The 20,611-nt window shown below is 37.6% G+C and overlaps 1 protein-coding gene across 1 annotated transcript in view; it reads left to right on the top strand.

Annotated features, from left to right (window-relative positions):
* The first annotated feature begins 5,255 nt into the window (after nucleotides 1–5,255).
* Nucleotides 5,256–20,611, top strand: part of CRYZL1 (crystallin zeta like 1) — a 24,710-nt gene continuing 9,354 nt past the window's right edge. The window contains exons 1-8 of the mRNA XM_015819618.1: nucleotides 5,256–5,317; nucleotides 6,991–7,059; nucleotides 10,425–10,502; nucleotides 12,229–12,301; nucleotides 13,646–13,690; nucleotides 16,566–16,634; nucleotides 18,253–18,386; nucleotides 19,749–19,860. Of these exons, the coding sequence (XP_015675104.1) occupies nucleotides 6,997–7,059; nucleotides 10,425–10,502; nucleotides 12,229–12,301; nucleotides 13,646–13,690; nucleotides 16,566–16,634; nucleotides 18,253–18,386; nucleotides 19,749–19,860 (574 nt within the window). The 5' untranslated portion in view covers nucleotides 5,256–5,317; nucleotides 6,991–6,996. The remainder of the gene's footprint in view (nucleotides 5,318–6,990; nucleotides 7,060–10,424; nucleotides 10,503–12,228; nucleotides 12,302–13,645; nucleotides 13,691–16,565; nucleotides 16,635–18,252; nucleotides 18,387–19,748; nucleotides 19,861–20,611) is intronic.

Below are 20,611 nucleotides of genomic sequence, written 5' to 3'. Positions count from 1 at the left end.
ACTATGTGAGATAAAGCAAACCAATCTAGCCCATCTAAGTTCACTTATTCTCAAAACATCCAACTAGTATGATTCATTTTTGCTTGATAATTTCTAGTTATTCTCACATTCCATGTACCAACTATATATGATCTTATAAAGCAAGGAATATAGGTAGTCCTCAACTTACCACAGTTTATTTAATGACTGTTCAAAATTATAATGGCACTGAAAAAAGTGACCTATGACCATTTTTCATACTTACAACTGTTGCACTATCCCCATGGTCAAGTGATCAAAATTCAGGTACTTGACAACTGAGTCATACTTATGACAGTTGCAGTGCCCCAGGGTCACCTTTTGCAACTTCTTACAAGCAAAGTCAATAGGGAAGCTAGATTCAAGTAACAATCGTGTTACCAAATTAACAACTTCAGTGAGTCTTTTAACAAATGTGACAAGAAAGGTTGTAAAATGGGGCAAAATTCACTTAACAAATGTTTCACAGAGCAACAGAAATTTTGGGCTCAATTGTAAGTCGAGGACTATCTGTACCATTGTGGCTTCAGGAAATGTTTTTCATCAGTAACTACAGTAACTCGCTTTGGAGTTCTAATCATCTGGCATCTAATTACAGCCTTATAAATACTATACGGTTTTACTGGCAACAATATCCAAGTACTTTCTGACTACCTTCTTCCAGGCATGATTTACTGTATATTTCCTCATGCTTCATTTCTTCTCACTCCTGCTGCAGATTGCTCTTAACTTTAATAACGATAAAGTTGCAAGGGACCTTGGAGGTCATCTAGTCCAACCCCCTGCTCAGGCAGGAAACCCTATATCATTTCAGACAAATGGCTGTCCAGTCTCTTCTTAAAAACTTCCAGTGTTGGAGCATTCACAGCTTCTGGAGGCAGGTTGTTCCACTGGTTAATTGTTCTAATTGCCAGGAAGTTTCTCCTTAGTTCTAGGTTGCTTCTCTCCTTGATTAGTTTCCACCCATTGCTTCTTGTCCTGCCTTCAGGTGCTTTGGAGAACAGCTTGACTCCCTCTTCTTTATGGCAACCCCTGAGATATTGGAACACTGCTATCATGTCACCCGTAGTCCTTCTCTTCGTTAAACTACTAGACATACCCAACTCCAGCAACTGTTCTTTAGCCTCCAATCCCCTAATCATCTTTGTTGCTCTTCTCTGTACTCTTTCTAGAGTCTCAACAACCTTTTTACATCATGGTGACCAAAACTGGATGCAGTATTCCAAGTGTGGCCTTACCAAGGCATTGTAAAGTGGTATTAACACTTCACGTGATCTTGATTCTATCCCTCTGTTAATGCAGCCTAGCACTGTTGGCTTTTTTGGCAGCTGCAGCACACTGCTGGCTCATATTTAAGTAATTGTCCACTAGGACTCTTGAGATCCCTCTCATAGTTGCTACTACTGAGCAAGATGCCACCTATACCCGTGGTGGCAAACCTATGGCACGCATGCCACAGGTGGCACGCAGAGCCCTCTCTGTGGGCACACGCACCATCGCCCCAGTCCTAGGCCTTCAGCTGGGTTTTATAAAACCTTTTTGCTTTAGGCCTCCGCCGCTGTGTGCAAAAAAAAAAAAAAAAAGAATCAATTTCAACTTCTTGCGGGGAAAAAAAAGATCTTGCAAAGTTGGGATTGATTGATTGAACTTTTTAGTCCCACCCAGTCTGCCGTTACCACCACAGCCACGCCCATCCAATGGGCCATGCCCACCCGGCACCCGAAGATACATAAGTGGGTTTTGGGCTGCAGTTTGGGCACTCGGTCTCTAAAAGATTCGCCATCACTGACCTATACTATACCTGTGCATTTGGTTTTTCTTGCCTAAATGCAGAACCTTACTTTTTTCACCACTGAATTTCATTTTGTTCAATGTTCAAGTCTGTCAAGATCCTTCTGTATCTTAAGCCTATTTTCTGGAGTATTGGCTATTCCTGCCAGCTTGGTGTCGTCTGCAAATTTGATGAGTTCCCCATCTATCCCCTCGTCCAAATCGTTGATGAAAATGTTGAAGAGCACTGAGACCAGAACAGAGCCCTGGGGCACCCCACTACACGCTTCCCTCCATGTAGCTGCAGTTCCATTGAGGACCACATGCTGAGTACGGCCGGTCAGCCAGCTACGAATCCATCTGGTGGTGATGCTATCTAACCCACATTTTTGTATCTTATCTAGTAGTAGGTTGTGGTCTACTTTACTTATTTATTTTTTTTATTTATTTTTATTTTATATTTATATTTATATCCCGCCCTTCTCCTTACGGACTCAGGGCGGCTTACAACCAGATAAAAATACTATCAAACTACAGATTAAAAATTTAATTAAAAGGCAAATATTAATAATTGGTCTAATTAAAATTATTTTAAAACCCCCTCTAAAAATTTCCCCTTATGAAAAGCTTCCTACAGTATTTGAGGTTGTTTTAAATTCATCTTATTGACTTCTTTATAAATTTATCTTATTGACTTCTTTGTAAATTTATTGGATTTTGTATTCATACTCTATTAACTATGAAGAGTAGCTGTGATTGGAAAGGCAAGATATATATTCAATAAAATAGTTGAAACTCAGTGCATGGAGCAGCTTTTGCTAATTTTACCAGTTAAGCACCATGTATACTACAGAAGGGGGCAAAATCAGAATGCTCTAATCTGGGTTACTATAAATATTTCAGACTATAAGAACCATAGATTTCAACCAGCAAGGATAAAAATGCCGACACAGCCGAATAAAGTTTGTTCAACACATACTTTGGGTTTCAAATTGAGAAAGGATAACTATGTTCTACAATAAAGTTTTTATAAATCTTACTCAAATATAATTAAAACTATTTAAAAAGCTCTTAGCAATTGTAAGGCAATTGCTAGATGTAACAGCTTTTTAGCCTTCAAGTGCATCATCTAGAATTCCTTATTCAAGAATTGTTTCCATTTTAAGACCAAAAGCAACTCTTTGTATTTGCTTTAAGTTTTATTTTTATAATTTATGCTGAATTTTAATATTGTTCAGTTTTATTATACAGTATTTATTTTTGCCTTCTGGCAAGTTGGTTGAAATTTTACATTTAACCTTTCCTAATGGTTAATTTTAGTATGTTGTTACTTTATATGCAGTTTAATGGATTTTTTTATATTGTGTGTTTAACCTTTTGTACTTTTGAAAGTTGCCAGATCCTGCCTCTCAAGCTTCATTTTTGAAGCAAAACCAGGCCTAATTTCTGTATGCTATTCTGTATCTAGTTTCCACTCAATTTAACAGTACAAGAAATAAGATTTTTATAAAAGATAACTTCCCTGGGAGGACAATTTTGAAAAAAATGAGAAACAATAACTTAACACATGAAGGAAACTGACTTAATTTCTAATGCAGCTGATGCCATATTTTCTGTCTGTTCCAAGAAAACAGGAAAGTTAGATTCCTGAAGAAACAGATAATTCTTAAACTAGAGGCAACAAGGTGTTCTGCATCCCTATGCTAAATCACACCATAGTTATTTAATGTCATAAATTCTGACATTTCCTCTTCTAATTACTGAACTATATACAGTATTCAGCACAAGATACACTGCAGTGCCTTTCATTCATCAGATATTACCATTCAACTAGCTATCTGGGAGTTCTCATTTTTAATACACAGATTCTAAATCAAATCTGGCCACAAAATACATTGAAGCATTTTCACTAGATAGGAAAAAAAAAGATAACTTTCTTGGACACAGGCTGGGGGCAAAGAGATAGTACCAGACAGTGCAAGGCCAGGCAAATGCAAAGATGTAGACTTTTTTACTCGTATTTGTTTGGCCAGAAAATGTCAGAGCCTAACGTAAATGAGATTCCTCTCAATGAGCCATGGCTGCCAGGGGCAACATTTCATGGATTTATCCAGCATTGTAGTCGTGGAGGCTTATCCAGTTTATTGGTCTGCGTTACTATATAATCTTCCGGGGAGAGTTGATCAAAACTGATACAGTACAAACAAGCTGATTCATAAAGCCACGGAAGAGAGGCGTTGACACCCTTTTCACAGACAAGGCAGGGCACTCGCTTGTCCGACCGAACTGGCCACAAGCCATGCACAGAGAACAGGGCCCGTCTTTCCAGCACACCCTTGTTGGCTCCGCTCCTTGCATCTTATTCCGCCCCCTCCGTACTAAGGAGCCAAAGGGATTCAAACGAGACCCACACCCGCATCGTCCCTAGTGATATATATCTAGATATATATCTATATATATCTATATCCTCTCTCTCTCTTTATATATCTATATATATCTATATCCTCTCTCTCTCTCTCTCTNACTGACCCCTGCGCTCTCCCCGCCAATGAAGCCCCTTTCCCACAGCCCGACTCCGCTCCGCTCCGCTCCCTGCCGTTACCTCATATCTATCGGTCTCGGGTGTCCTCCTCGCAACCTCGGCCAGGACGGAGGGCAGACGGCTGAGCAGCAAAGGCCATTGCCTCCGCGAGACGGACCATTCCCTCCCTCCCGCGCCCGCTGCTGCTGTTGCTACTGCTGCTGCTGCTTTAACCGCCGCCGCCTCTTTAGAGTCACCGCCGTCTCGGGGAGAAAGGAGGGGGAGGGGGAAGAGACCTGCCTTCCCGGCTTCTTCTCTCACACACACACATATTACTGCGCAACGCGGAGAGAGACCAATCCCCCGGACAGCCAACCGCGTTTTCGTTCGGCCACAGATCCCGCCCCTTTTCGAAATGACGGACACCCCCTTTCGCCAGTAGGGAAGGCGGAAATGCCGCCCAGTTGATCGCTGTAAGCGCTGATTTATACGATGCCCGAGGGAGTTTTTGAGTTTGCACGTATTCTTACGGCGGCAAAACGGACGAAAATTAGCAGTGGTGAATGTGGGAAAAACGATCTTAAGAAAAAAGGTATAGGGCTGAGCTTCCAGCCCCGGGAAAGTCATTAAAAACTTCTTCTTTTTCTATCAGAAAAAAAGCACACGTAATCTCGAACACCATTCAAACCAAAGCACTCGGGTTTTCACGTGTCCGCTCTTGACTTTTCCCACCCTTCAGCAATTGGAGAGGCGCTGCGTACTGAAACCAGATGACTCGCGTTACGCAGAGTGCCGGGAAATGTAGTCATTTTAATTCAGAAAACTCAAAAAGCCGTGAAACGCTCGAGGCAACTCTGAATGGAAGATTCTTGCCGTGTGGTCCCGCCTTTGCTTCGAGTGACGGCTGGCTCGACCAATCGACAGTTGCCTTTTCAGGGAACCCTTATTTGTAGGATTTAGCAATCGACGTTTCCGCTCCCGCGAGAATAAAAGAGGGGCCTCAACGAGGTAATGGGCTTGGCGAGAGAGTCGCGGACTCTTTTTCTCGCGCGGGTGAGGGGTGCTAGACGTGTGAACGGCAGGGAGTGCGTGTTGCGGGGCAGCTGTACAGTAACCGTGTTGTCCGTTGTCTCCTTGATTGCCCCGTAGCTCTGCAGGAGCTCTACACGCTTCGTTTCAGCTGTGCTTGAAAGAGTTGCAGACTCTTGAAACTGAACCTGTAACCATCCCGTAATAACTGATAAGCCAAATCTGTTACGTGTTGGTTCCTTCTGAAAAATTAGGCGCAAAAAAACATTGTTTTAGCTAATCAGGATTCACCTGCTACGCTAAGCTGTAACGTAAACGGTTTACCCTTCGCTTACAATCTGGCATGATTGGTTTGGTATATAGTATATTATGTGAATTCGGGTTTTATGGTTTGTAAACCACGGTTGGGTGTTAACTATTTAATTCAGGATCAAAGCACAGAGTGATGTATAAATTCAGATGCTGAATGGTTTTGTATAGTAACCCAAATATAAACATTGGCCCTAATGAAGTAAACAAAGGCTGCACATACACAATGGATTAATTAATCTGTGAATAAAGTAACTGATTTATTCAAACCTATTTTTGAGTTATGGGATATCCTAAAGCCTGTTTTTATAGTGCTGAGCAGATTTTACAGATTTCTAAAGCAAAATACTATTAATTGAGGAGGGAAATACGAGTAATTTTTTTTTCTCATAGTGAAGAAAATGAACTTTGGATCTATTGCTATGTTGCTTACTATTGCCATTTTGAAAGGGATAATACTGATGCAATAGTTTTCTGAATGAAACAAATTGTTTGGATTTGCACAACAGGAAACCATAAATGTACCATGTTGGATGTATTGTGCAGCACACTGAATCATAAACTAATCACAGCTGCATTTTTATAACAGTTGATTTTGAGAGAGGGACAGCTATACAAATTTGATAAATAAAATAAACAGCACCACAAACTATAATTCAACGAGGAGGTATCATAATTTTTGTGAGCATGTTATTCAACCTAACCGATGTCACATAACAATTTGGCATTCGTTTTTGAATGGGAAGTAATACAGAAATGCCACCTCTTTTACCTTCATATCTAATAGGTTAACATCCACAATCTTTTTTGGGGGGTAAAACTTAAGAAGTTTACCAAAACTTACCAAATTTTTAGATAGAAATTGTTTAGGGCAGTGGTTCTCAACCTTTTTAATGCCGTGACCCCCAACCGGTCGTAAGGGGAGGACTAAACCGGTCGTAAGGGGAGGACTAAACCGGTCATAAGTCGGGGACTAAACCGGTCGTAAGTCGAGGACTACCCAACCAGTCGTAAGTCGAGGACTTTCCCTGCCCGGGAGCGCCGCGCATGCGTGGTTCCGCCCCCTGCGCCGGCCGAGAGCTGGCAAGCGGCAGAGACAGAGCAGGCCGACCACCAGCTGGCCCAGCCCAAGGGAGGTAAGGCACCCGCCGGAAAAGGGGGAAAAAATGGCGGACAAAAAAAATGGCGGACAGCCTTGCTTGGCGACCCCCGTGAAATGGTCGATCGACCCCAAATGGGGTCGCGACCCATAGGTTGAGAACCGCTGGTTTAGGGTCTACTATATCTGACCTGAAAATTTTCTAACATCTGAGGGATTTTATTTTCTTCTCTGAATTTTAAAGATCACTATGAAAGGCTTATATTGGCAGCAGAATTCTGAAAAAGAAAGAGAGTTCATCTTCCTGGAAAAGGTGAGTTACATTGCTATCTTACACATCCGTTCAGAATTCTGTATTTGATCAGGGACTGATACTTTCACAGTGTTAAATTGAACAATATATCGAGCCACCTAAATCGGGTCCGTGGACAGGTACCGGTATCGGCATACCAGAAACCGGACCATACAGAGATGTATACTGTATTTTTGGTGGATAAGGATCCTAGAATAACTCTTGCAATAGCTAAATGTTTAATTGTAGACTGTAGAATTTTGCTTTCTTAATAGCAAAATAGATTAAGCATGATCACAGGCCCTTTTATTATGTGTATTATATCGTGTTATTAACTGATTTTGTGATCTGTGTATATTTAAGTACCATTTATTTTAAGAAACATATTTCCAGTCAAAGGGCCCTTAATTAATTAATCAAAATTAATTTGGAACAAATTTCCAAATATTCTGGTAGAGTATAATTGTATAAACCAGGGATTCCCAATCCTGGCAACTTTTAAGACATGCGGGCTTCAACTCCCAAAATTTCCCAGCCAGCCATGCTGGGGTTGGGGAATTTTGGGAGTTGAAGTCCACCCGTCTTATAAAGTTGCCAAGATTGGGAAGCCCTGGTATAAACTATAGTTAATACAGATATAATAGCATATTGGGTTGTTTGAACTCAGGAGAGGGAATAGAACTATATTATGATAGGAAGAAACATCAAAGCATATAGCACAATCCGAGCAGTCCAAACATGATGTAGCCATTCATTAAGAATCAAGCCTAGACTTACTGCACTTAAAGTTATGTAATAATTTATATTTTTAAAGTAGAAACCGCTAAGTCCAGCAGTTATTTTCTTCACAGCACAGGGGAAAAAAGTGCATCTGTTAGCAAAATTTATCACTTTCCATTTTAAAGAAATGATCTGACATAGTGAGGAAACAGTGGAACCACATGAATTCAAGGAAGTTAGCATTGCATTTAAGCAGGAATTGCTTAGTAATATTAAAGTCACAACCATTATCTTTAGCATAATTTTAAATCTTTGCTGAACATAACATTAGCACTATAAAAGAAAGGAGTGAAGTGATTTCCAAAACTCATTAAATAAACCATTTCAACATAAACTAATCTAACCCCTCTTGATGTTAGATATAAATATATTAAATATAAATAATGTGTTACTATGCTGAATCTACTGTATTTCAGCCAGCTTTATTAAAATACCAACTTTATAAATGGTGTCCTAAGACAGTTGTGGAAAGCATTGTTGGCAAATAATTATATGAAAGTGATTTTACTGTACATATATTGATTATTTATTTTAGAATTGCTTTGCCTATAACATTTTATAGTAAGATTTAATAAAATATATGCATATCATTAGGAGATTTGCAGTTTGCCATCTTTTTTTGGGGCAGGACTAAATGTTTCTGGGAAATATGTGCCACATTTGACTATTTGTGGGAAAGCAGATGAAAGTGAGAGATGTTTCATTTTTCTATTTCATTTTGTTTTTATAGCATTACTGTCATTCAATTCTCTATTTCGTTATTCCAAAATTATAATTACTTTCACTATAGTATTTTCTCCACATGGAGAAAAGCGCTTTACAGATTATAGAATAAAACAAAGTGGCAGATTGAAATAGATTAAGCCATCCCTGCTTGCCACTGCCTCTCTGCTCCAATTAATATTCCTATGCCCCATTGCCTTTTCAAGCACAATATTCTGCTAGAATTTCTTACAAATGTTTGCTTGTAATGTAATTCTGCATGTCTTGTTTTCATTGCTGTTCCTAATACTGCTTGGAATGCATGCTCCGTTTTAAATATATTTCTTCAGCAGTACAGGTACTTTTCGACTTACAACTACCGCTGGGACTGGAATCTTGGTCATTGAGTGAAACCGTTGCTAAGCAAGACACCCACATGGCTACAATTTTGGCATTCGTCGTTGCAGTGGTTAAGCGATCTGCCAGGTTGTTAAGCAGACAGACGAAAGAGCTGCCTGCTGAGTTCAGCTCCCCTCTGTGTGTAGAAGGGAACTGCTGCAGAGGACTGCAGAAACACAGCTTTGCGATCTCCACCTCGCTAGAAGAAGAGAACTGCTTCAATGGGCTGCAAGAACAGAGTTCTTTCCTGACTGGAGCAGTTCCCTTCCACACATGGAAAGTTCCCTTCCACACATGGAAAGCAGACAAACTCCAATGAGGTGCAGAAAAGGAGCGCAGATCCTGAAGAGCCCAGGTTCGTTCCTGCAGCCCACTGGAGGAGTTCATCTTCCCTCCATGCATGGAGGAGAACTCCTTCAAATGGCTGCAGTAGTGGAACTTTGATCTTCAGGATCTGACCTCTCTTTCTGCAGCCCTTCAGAGAGTTTCCCTCCCCTGTGTACGTGGAAAGAAACTTGTTCGAAGGGCTGCAGAAACGGAGCTCAGATCTTTGGGAATTGAGCTCCATTTGTGCAGTCCCTTGAGGAGTTCCCCCTCAAAAGAGCTGACTGTTGGGAGGAAATCTCAGCTCCACAGCAGCACCTTGCAATCTTCCCTGCTGACTTCCCATTGACTTTCTGGGGAAACTGTCAGAAGACTTTGTAAATCAGCGGTTCTCAACTTATGGGTCGCGACCCCATTTGGGGTCGATCGACCATTTCACGGGGGTCGCCAAGAAAGGCTGTCCGCCATTTTTTTCCCCTTTTCCGGCGGGTGCCTTACCTCCCTTGGGCTGGGCCAGCTGGTGGTCAGCCTGCTCCGTCTCTGCCGCTTGCCAGCTATGCCTCGGCCGGCGCAGGGGGCTGAACCACGCATGCGCGGCGCTCCCGGGCAGGGAAAGTCCTCGACTTACGACTGGTTTAGTCCTCGACTTACGACCGGTTTAGTCCTCGACTTACGATCGGTTGGGTAGTCCTCGACTTATGACCGGTTTAGTCCTCGACTTATGACTGGTTTAGTCCTCGACTTACGACCGGTTGGGGGTCACGGCATTAAAAAGGTTGAGAACCACTGTTGTAAATGGTGATAACGTGAACGTGATCGATCACAGGGGTACTTGACAATTGGTCGTAAGTGCGAACAGGTTGCCAAGCACCCAGATGGCAATCACTTGATCAGTGGAGGGGGGCATTTTAAAGTGTTTTACAGGCCATTCTTTTCGAGGTTATCATAACCTCAAACAGTCATTAAATGACCAGTCGTAAGTTGAGGACTACCTGTATAAGCTTTCAGTTGCATAGGATCAAAATTTCAAAGAAAGTTTCAAGGTTAACCTTGATTGTCCTAATGTGCCAACGCTATTAGTTTGAAATATGTTCTCGACTGTTTTTCATTGTAGTCAAACTGTTGGATTTGCTTTCGAAAAATATATTAGAAATTGTACCTATACTTTCAATTTACCTTAGGATGGCCTTCCTATTGTGAGTGACCACGATGTGAAAGTGCAAGTTAAAGCCTGTGCTCTTAGCTGGATTGATAAAAAGGTATTTGATATATGTATATATATATATTTATAAATTTGTCAAATGGTTATAAATTTATTCTTCTGTGAATAAAGTCTCATGCAAGTTCATGCAAACAAGTTTAATATCTTGACCATCTTATCTATCATATACACTCATATATGAATCACAGCACAGTTCTAGACATAGGAAGTTTTTCCTTTGTTCGGTGAGCTTACTACAAAGCTTGAAACTTGTAGGTACTTTGCTTAACTTTAATCCTTCGCCTTTTTCCTGCTAGATAAATTGGTCTGAGTTTTTAAATGTATTTACTTATTAAATTTTTACACTATCCATCTTACTCTCTAAGTGACTCTGAGTGGTTTACGAGTAAAAAAAATTATAAAAACCATAAGATCCTTACAAAAAGCAACAAAAGTTGAAAATAGTGCCTTCAAGCCACTAACCATCCCCAGGGTTGTATGTTGTTCTTGGATCCCCCTGCCAGTTGAGGGAGCCAGGTCTTAACGCTCTTCCAAAAGACGATGGGAGTGGGGGTTAACCTCACCTCAGGGGGCAAAATATTCCATAAAGTAAGGGTAACAGCAAAGGAGATTTTCGTAGACCCCTCCAGTTAGAATTCTTTAACTAACAGAGTCCATAATATGTTCTTACTGTCTGACCGGATGAGATGGGTTGATATAATTGAGACAAAATGGTCCTTCAGGCAACCTTTTACTTTGTCAAATATATAAAATGTTACATCAAGGAAGAAAAATAATACTGTATCCCAAGGCTCAAATATTAGCTTCTATGTCATAATAGTGAATAGGCAAGAACTTTGCAATGGTCTATTGTACACATGATAATTGATTCACTTAGTACATATATGTTACTTCAGACTTTCACATGATTACCATTACACATACATCGGCACTAATACAGGTTTATGTGAGTGCTGCATGACTCTACTGAAATTAAGCACTCTTTGGGGTACATTATCTTGTCCCGTTAGTTCGATTGGCAGTGTGTACATATGGCATTCAAAAGTATATGTTCAGCATAAAAAGTCATATATTTTATGTTTTAATATTGATTTTAATAATTAAAATATAGAATAGAAACTTTAAAGATAATTACAGATAAATACTTGTTTCTAAGCTTACACAGCTTCCTTTTAAACACAATAAAATTGAAAATATATATGTATTACTTTTATGATAGCACAGTGGTTAGAATGCAGTTTTACAGATTAATTCTGCTGACTGCCGGCTGCCGGCAGTTTGATTCTGACCGGCTCAAGGTTGACTCAGCCTTCGATCCTTCTGAGATCGGTAAAATGAGGACCCAGATTGTTGGGGGCAATATGCTGACTCTGGAAACCGCTTAGAGAGGGCTATAAAGCACTGTGAAGCAATATATAAGTCTAAGTGCTATTGCTCTTTTAGTTGAACTTTCAAGTGTTTACAATTTATAAAATTAAATTGTTTTTGCAATGTAATTATTATGAAAACTAAACTCTGACACCAAGTTTATAGTTTCAAGAATGCTAGACTTACAGTTTAGTGCATAACTTAGAAGGATTTCTTTATGTTCAACATTTGCTTTATGGAAAAAATGCATTTTATTGCAGCCTTAGACTCCATTATTTTTTTTCCAAATAATCAGGGTCTCATTTTTGTTAGTAGAAGGAATCCATATTAGCATTTTACTGCTCCCTATGCAGATGTACTAAACTTGACAATTGACCTTCTGTTATTGTCATAAGTTTTTATCAGAAATAAAAAAAGAGAAGAAAGTTCTACCTGTTGGAAGGGAAATTGCTGGTGTTGTGTTGGAAAGTAAGTATACTAATTTGCATAATATTTCTATAAAATATTGAAGTATTTATATACTAAAATTACCAGTCCCTATGTTCAGTGATCCTCTTACAGATCCTATTACACTCTCAGAACCTACAACACTCCAGAATTACAACTGAATTACAACTCCTAGGCTACTAGAAGTTGCAATTCTGCAATATTTAAAGGACCACAGATTCCCCACCACAGCTCTAATATAATAAAAAATGTATGCCAACTGAGAGGTATTTTACTTTTAGCAGACTTGAATGTTAAAGGCTTATCAGAATTAAAGTGCAGGATCATTTTATTTGAGAGCCGCTTAAAATTCATTTTTTGTCCTGTGTAAAAGTTTGCATTAATGCTGCAGTGGAGACAGTACTTGCCACAATCATGCAAACATAAACCATGTTTTATAAATGACAGTAAGATATTTCTACAACGTATTAGGCCATAATTTAAAGAAGCCATGTGACAGTTTACCATGATAGGTTCACCTAATGAGATTGAGTGAGGAAGTTTGATTGGAAATTTAATTTAAAACATGTGCCAATTATCATTTAACATATAAGCCAATAATTTCTAGGATATTTTTTCATTAAATTCATTCTCAAACATCCAATTCTTTTTATATTTACAAACTAGTTTGTCTATATAAATGCATACATTGAAATGTTTGAGAATAATGGAGATTGAAAAGACATTTATTTTTTTTTTAATTTGACTATTTCTTTTCCTTAATTCCTTAGGCTAGGACTGCCAGACTTTTGACTAGCAAATCAGTAGTAATGAACTGTATTCTGGGAGATGTCTGTGGAGATCTATAGAACTGTATTCAGGTAGATTTTGCAGTCCCAGACAAATAACATAAAACTGCAGTAAATTGCTGTTCATATAGTAGATTGTCTTAGTTCACATGTGCACCTAGAAAATGAAGTTGGATACAGAAACACCCAACTTGAATTAAAATACATTATCTTGATTAACTGAATTTATTTTGTTTATTGCTTGCATATTGTTGATTGATCTGTGGATCTGATTGTTTTGAAGCTAAATATATGAAATGGGTATATAAATTTAATAGTCTTTTTTCCAGTTTTTATTCTTGGGAATGTAATGTCTGGACTTCCTTCCCTTTTTAGTCTTCTATTAAATTCTATTTCAGAGAAAGTTTTTTTTTTCTTGCCCTTCTCAGTAATTTTTAAAACTGCCTATAGTTATCATGTTGTGGATTGCATAATGTATTAGAAGACTTTATAATAAATTATTATTAACAGTAACATTGTTTTAAGTACCATAGTTCTTTTATGTGTTTTATTGTTCCTTTTTTTCCCTTTCTTCCAGTTGGAAATAAAGTGTCTTCTTTTAAGCTTCAAGATGAGGTAGTAGGTAAGTTTATCTAATTAACTAAAATGTTTAAATTGTAAAAATTTACCATTTTTAAAAAAAATCTTATTTTAACATTCAGAATGAGTATTTGTCTGAAATAGATACAACACTGTAGATAAAACATTCATCTTGATCACAGAATTTTTTCTCAACAATGGCAATTACAATTTTTCCCATCTGAATATATCTTTTTAAATGTCATTCCATACCATGGCATAATTATTTTGAATCAGCGTGCAATTCATATTAGTAAATCCTCAAATGTTTAACCTTTTTCTACATTTTAAACCAGGTTAAACTGCCATTTTCCCCACTGAAAGCCAGATCCAGAAATGCTGTTCGATATATCATAGACCAAAGAGCTTTTCACTCCCTTAATTGTTATGAAGATTTAATTTAGAATTCAGAGGTCACATCTCTCAGACATATATTGGCTGCTCTTACAATGTTTTTTTTTCCAGTATGAGAACTGGGTTAGACACTAAAATTATAGCTAACAGAGGTGTGTGAACCATTTGGAGGCACACTTTGTAAGATAGTCTTCTGAACATGCTGCTTCTAGCATCAAGTTCTTACATTAGTTCAAAGGTTTGGCACGGTCACTTTGAGCACCTTTGAATAAAATTTCATCATATGTGGCTATGCACAGAAAACACTTATTGGCAACCTCAAAGGTGCTTTTTCCAAACTGTTGTGTTGGTTGAGAATCCTCCTGAGTTTTTCCAATATTCCTGCAACATATAGAATGACGATGTTGCTCTGTTTGTTCTCTACCTTTTCTGTTATAAAGGAGCTCCTGCTGGATCTTTTTATGGATTTGATGAAGGCCACAAGTTAGGGTAGGATAGCCACAAGTTCTGAGGGCTTCCGTGATGTGTTTTTGTTCTTTGGTAGGCAAATCTTCAGCCCAGGTGTAGCGTTATATAAGTACTCCCAGTTTCTGCTCCAGTGGGTGTTGAGAATCCCGAAATGGCTCAAAATTAAAACACAGGAAGTGGAAGCCTTCACCAAACCCATCCATACTGTGGACAGCAGCATTAAGTTCACATACGAAGACGCTAAGGAAAATAGTCTAGCCCTTCTTGGACTGTTCAGTACACATCAAGGAAGACAGAAGCCTCAACGATGAAGTATACAGAAAAGCCACACAGATCAGTATTTACATTTGGATTCTCATCATCCACTGGATCACAAACAGAGAGAATCAGAATCCTATACCACCAAGCTAAAGATAAACCCCCAAGTGGCCTCAATAACTCTCAAAAAGCTAACGACCAACCCTTAGAGTGTTAACAACTAAATGACTGCAAAGAATATAAATCCTTTCATCCCCCACCAGTCAGTTAGAACTGAAAAAGCTTCTTGGATGAAAAGAGAAACTTTTCAAAGAAAAAACAACAAGGTCCAGTTGCCCTTTGGAAAAAACACTTTTGGGACAACCATGACCTGGATGATTGAGAATCTCCATAGACATTTACTGGCAACAACTCCAACATATATATAGGCATATACATGCCTTCTCAGCTCACAAAAGGAGGCCCCTAGATCAGCTGTCCTGACCTTCGAGAAGACATAGTTCTTTAATACTTTAACCAGCACATTCAGTCCTAACAGCAAATACCCCATTACTGTATGTTTTGTTCATAGTTGGGTTGTTGGATTTGTATAATAATCTTGAGCACAGTGGAGAAATTTTGTCACTTTCCTCCCTGGCCTTAGCTTTATTGGTAATTCTCCTTCTAATGTACCTATATTACTTTTTTTTTTGCCCTATTAATCCCTATACTATAGTTATGTGGGAAGACTAAAGTTTTGCAATAAAATGCTGACAAGGAAAGAAAGTATTGAACTTCTCTATATTGGAAGAAATCTTAAAAACCGAATTCCTTGTCTACAGGGAAAGAAATCAAAGATTGTGACAATCACTTTATAGTAATTTTTCATTTGCATCTAATTGTATTAGGAATCTGTTTTTATTAAAAATTCATTCCAAGTTAAGAGATACTGTAAATGAATCAAAATAATGTGTGCCTATGAGACTGAAGCAAATGCTATAAAAATACTTTAAATGATAGCAATCTTTAATGATGGAGAAGCAAGACAAATATAGGAAAAGGCCCTAAACTAATCTTGCAAAATCCTCAAAGTTTCAAAGTCAGTGCATAGATGTATTTATACAAGGGAGAAACATGGAAAGAAGCAACATAATAGCCCATCTGGATCTTTCTTAATGTCCTTCTTCAAATATTAAGAATCACTGCAGACTGTTAGTCTTAAACCAAAGATGAGCAACTAGATGACCATGGCTCCTTATGTCCTTGTAAACTCTGTGTGACATCTGCTTTAGATTATTTCAATTAAAAAACATGAAAGTTGGCACATCAAATAGGCATTTTTAAAAATAGTGACTGCAATTTGGTGATTTGTTGGCCTATCTTCCTTTAATAAAAAGTAAAGGTAAAGAAGTGGTAGAGAAAATCCTGGAAAGATAGATGAATGGAGACAACCATCTCACTAGTTTGTCTTCTTGAATTTGGGATTATGATTGGCTCACATTCATGGAACACTATTTTATGATCACAGAAGCACCCCCTCCCATAATAACAATTTTATAAGAGTGTGTTTTAATTATACTCCATGTTTTATTTTAATGTGTTATTTTACAGAATATGATTATTCAAGAAAGAACTAAATGGGGGGATTTTTGATTCAGATTATTTATGTCTACATCGGGCAAATTACACTAAGCTTCTTAGCTATTCACATTCAGGTGCATTACATGGAATTCAAAGGTGTGCAGGTCAATGATTGTGCTTGGATGTTGTTCAGCTGATTATAATCTTGTCTTAAGCTGGAGGAAATCCTGTTTTCATAGGAATTTTACCATTGGACTCAGAAGAATCTGGATTGTGTGAAGAGATTCTAGTTCATGAGCATTATTTAGGTATGTAGGTAGAAAACAGTAATACATTACTGTTTCTGAAATGTAACTGCCTAAGGTACTCAAAAATTGTTCAATTTGTGAATAAACCTTGTTTAACGCGAAAACATTATCATCTTAGATCAAAACTTTATCATTTGACTTAAATAATAGCAGTAGTAGTTATTATTCTCTTTAAACAGAAACTACAAAAGCTGAGTCATCTGTTTCTGATAAACTTCTTTTATTACTTCACTCACTCTTCCTTCTGACTAATCCTGAAGCAAGCATTTCATCCTAGGTTTTTTTAATATGTTATTCTAAGATGTTCTTGGTTTCTTTTGGAAGCATTTACTAATTATTAAGAAGGAAAATAGCCAAATCTTCCCTTTGTCCTTCCCAAAAATCACAACGGAGGGTAGGGGGTGGGACAGAACATTGAGTTGGGTCTGGAATTAAGGTTATTATTATTATATACAGTATGCTCAACCATGGTAAATATATTAAAGTTATATTGTAGAAAAACATATTTGGAAATCTTCCACATTGCAAAACATGCCCAATTCATAAAAGACATAAAATTTCAATTGCAAAATTTATTCCACAGTTGGAAAATGTGCCCCATTACAAAGATTTGCTTTGAAATACGGAAATATTTGCATTTCGATTTGGAGCTATCTTTGGAGATCTGTAAGTGTTGTATATACTGCAGATCATATAAATATATAGAATTTACAGGAAAATATGAAGTTTCATATAGTCATATGGCATGCATAGGTTTGTATAATACTTGGATTTCAGTTTGCCCTTATATTTCTATAATTTTGAAACTGGTTTGGAACATCTCCAATCAAATTTCATATTAAATTTTGAATGTAACGTCTAGATTCACAATATTAAACTGCATTGTTTCTTAACGTACATATTTTGAAGCCTAACTTAGCACTCAAAACAATTTAATCAATAATAATACAAATTGTTGTTTTATAAAACAATTTACTCAGTTACTTTTGATTTTTTTTTCAAATGTTCATGCCTTGACATTTATCATTGTCAAATCAACATTATTCTAAAAACTCTCTGGTAGTTGATCAGCTAAAACCAATTTAATCAAATGGTTAATAGAGAAACAAATGAAGAAGGGAAGATTTGAATACTTTTGTGTGATAATGATTTCATAGGTATAGCAAATTGAACATTTCATTTTAGTTTTTTTGTTTAGATCAATATACAGGTAGTACTCGACTTACTACCACAACTGAGCCCAAAATTTCCATTGCTAAGGAAGACAGTTGTAAAGTGTCAGTTTTGTTCCATTTTATGACCTTTCTTGTCACAGTTGTTAACTGAATCTCAGTTGCCCATTGACTTTGCTTGCCAGAAGGTCGCAAAAGGTGATCACGTGACTTGGGACATTGCAATTGGCATAAATACATGCTAGTTGCCAAGCCTCCAAATGTTGATCCCATAACCATGGGGACGCAGCAACGGTCATATGTGTGAAAAATGGACATAAATCACTTTTTTCAATGCTGTTGAAACTTTGAATGATCACTAAACAAATGATTGTTAGTCAAGGACCATCTGTATGCTTCAACACTGCTATAAAGTCTATCACCAAACTTTCTTCTTTGTGAAACAGTTCACAAACCTGAAAAAATCTCCTGGATTGAATCAGCTGGGACCATTCATGACGGTCTTCGTGCATATACAGCTCTACATTATCTCTCTTATGTTTCTGATGGAAAGAACGTGTTGATAATGGATGGTGCAAGTGTATGTATAAAAATGCCATTGAACTTAAGAATACTGAAAGCTATTTATTAGAAATAGATTCAATGGGTTAAATCCAATGCTGTTAAAGCAGCCTTCTGTTCACACAACTGGAATTATTCTTGTTCTTTTTTCCAAATGATCACCTTAGTCTGTGCTACTTAAATGAACACCTTAATCAATGCCTCAATCTCTGCTACTTAAATGGATGGGGGGGGGAGAAATAGGCTACTAATATCTATTTGGCTATGGAGAGGACTATTATAGGGTGATTCTGTAAATTCCAGTAAAATCTGGCATGCTTTTTTTTTTCACCAAAAATTAAATTCCACTAATTTCTACAACATTATATTTCTTACCCTTGCATTTCAGCCAAGCAAAATACAGTACAGGTATTTCTGTTGCTAAGCAATACAGAAAATCAAGTACAGCATTGGAATGGGATGCAGTAATTCAACTTACCAATAAGATTTTTGAATTATAGTTATAGATTTTTGAATCACAAGTGTCACCTGATAATGATTTTTAAAAAGTACCTGTTTTGTGGCTTTATCAACAGAACCACAAGTTTCAAAAACATGGAGAAGCAATAATGTCACTTAATTTGCATCTGTCTGTGTGCGTGTTTGGATGGATGGACAGAAATATGAATAGTATGGGTCCATAGTATGGCACCTGGTGAAAAGGCATGATCTTTTTTATATCGGTTGTCAGTCACCTAAGATCACTATGTTAATTGGCTGACCATAAAACTTCTTTAAATAAATTAAAGTTTTAAAAATCTCAAAAGTCAGAATCTCATACGTTAAGAAGAATGTAGGCAAATTGGAATGGATGCAGTGGAAAGTAATGAAAATGTTCAGAGCTAAGAAAAATTATTCCAGTGGGGAAAAGTTGGAAGGAACAGGGCAATATTTACTTTGGAGAAGATAAAAGTGAAATCATTCTGGTGCTTTTTTAAATATTGAAGAGTTGATACATTAAAAAGATGGAGAAGGCTTGTTGTGTGCTGTCCCAGAATACAGGATTAAAACCAATGAGTGATATAGGAAAAAAAGATTTTAACTGAATTTTTGGAACAATGGAACTAGCTTCTGGATAATGTGTAGGTTTTCTTTTGCTAGCATGTCATGCAGAAACATTTCTCAAGGCATCTTTTATGTTCCTTTATGCTGCTAAAAATGAAGAAAAGTATAAATTTCAAGGTTTCTGAAGTTCCAGATAGAACAGAAAAGTAAACACATAAGTCTAAGATTCTTTTACACTGAATGTAGGATTTGAAAGATTATTTTTTTCAATAGGCTCTAATGCAGCTAGATAATAGATGTATAAATACAAGTACATAACCATTTGATTTTTCTACAGCCATTTGGTACAATAGCTATTCAGTTAGCACAACACAGAGGAGCTAAAGTGATTTCTACTGTGTATAATCTTGAAGACAAACAGTGTCTGGAAAGGTCTGTTTCTCCTGTAGGTAAGTTAAATTGTTTTATATTAAACTGCATGAAAAAACCCAATTCAGACCATTTTTTAAATTTATAAATGTTCATAAGCTCGCAAGGGTTGGCATCTAGGAAACTGAAATAGAGTATTATTCTACATCATCTATCCAAACTATATCTTTCAGATACATCCTACATTTATGCACATACATTACCAACATTTTAGCATCTGGTCAGAATCACCCATAATGTAAACTATATATGTTAACTTCACTGACTAAATTTTGACGATATGCAGCATAAAAGAATTTAAATATCAGATAAACAAAAATATTAATACCTAGAATTCAATCTTTGAATATAATTTATACTATCTAACAATGAATTTTCATATCTGTTCTAAAAAAAGGAATTGGGATGTAGCAATTCTGTTCAATGATTACATATAGCTATAGTACTAAGGCAAAAAGATAGATTAGCTACTACATTCAGTATAATTATGAATGCAGCATTTTGAAGAAGAGAGAACTCAGCTGTACATCTCCACCCCAGGCCACCCCAACGATGCCCTTGACGTGATGACCCGTGATGACCCGTTGCCTGGAGGCCGTACGGGTCTGGATGGGGAGGAACAGACTCAGACTCAACCCTTCCAAGACCGAGTGGCTGTGGTTGCCGGCGCCCCGGCATAGCCAGCTGACTCCATCGCTGTCTATAGGGGGCGAAACTTTGGCCCCCTCAGAGAGGGCTCGCAACTTGGGTGTCCTCCTGGATCCGCGGCTG

This window comes from Protobothrops mucrosquamatus, unplaced genomic scaffold (assembly GCF_001527695.2).
Source record: "Protobothrops mucrosquamatus isolate PMUCROS unplaced genomic scaffold, P.Mucros_1.0 scaffold_149, whole genome shotgun sequence".
Classification (NCBI taxonomy): Eukaryota; Metazoa; Chordata; class Lepidosauria; order Squamata; family Viperidae; genus Protobothrops; species Protobothrops mucrosquamatus.
Note: the sequence above shows the minus strand (reverse complement) of the source record. Positions and strands in the feature narration are given on the sequence as shown.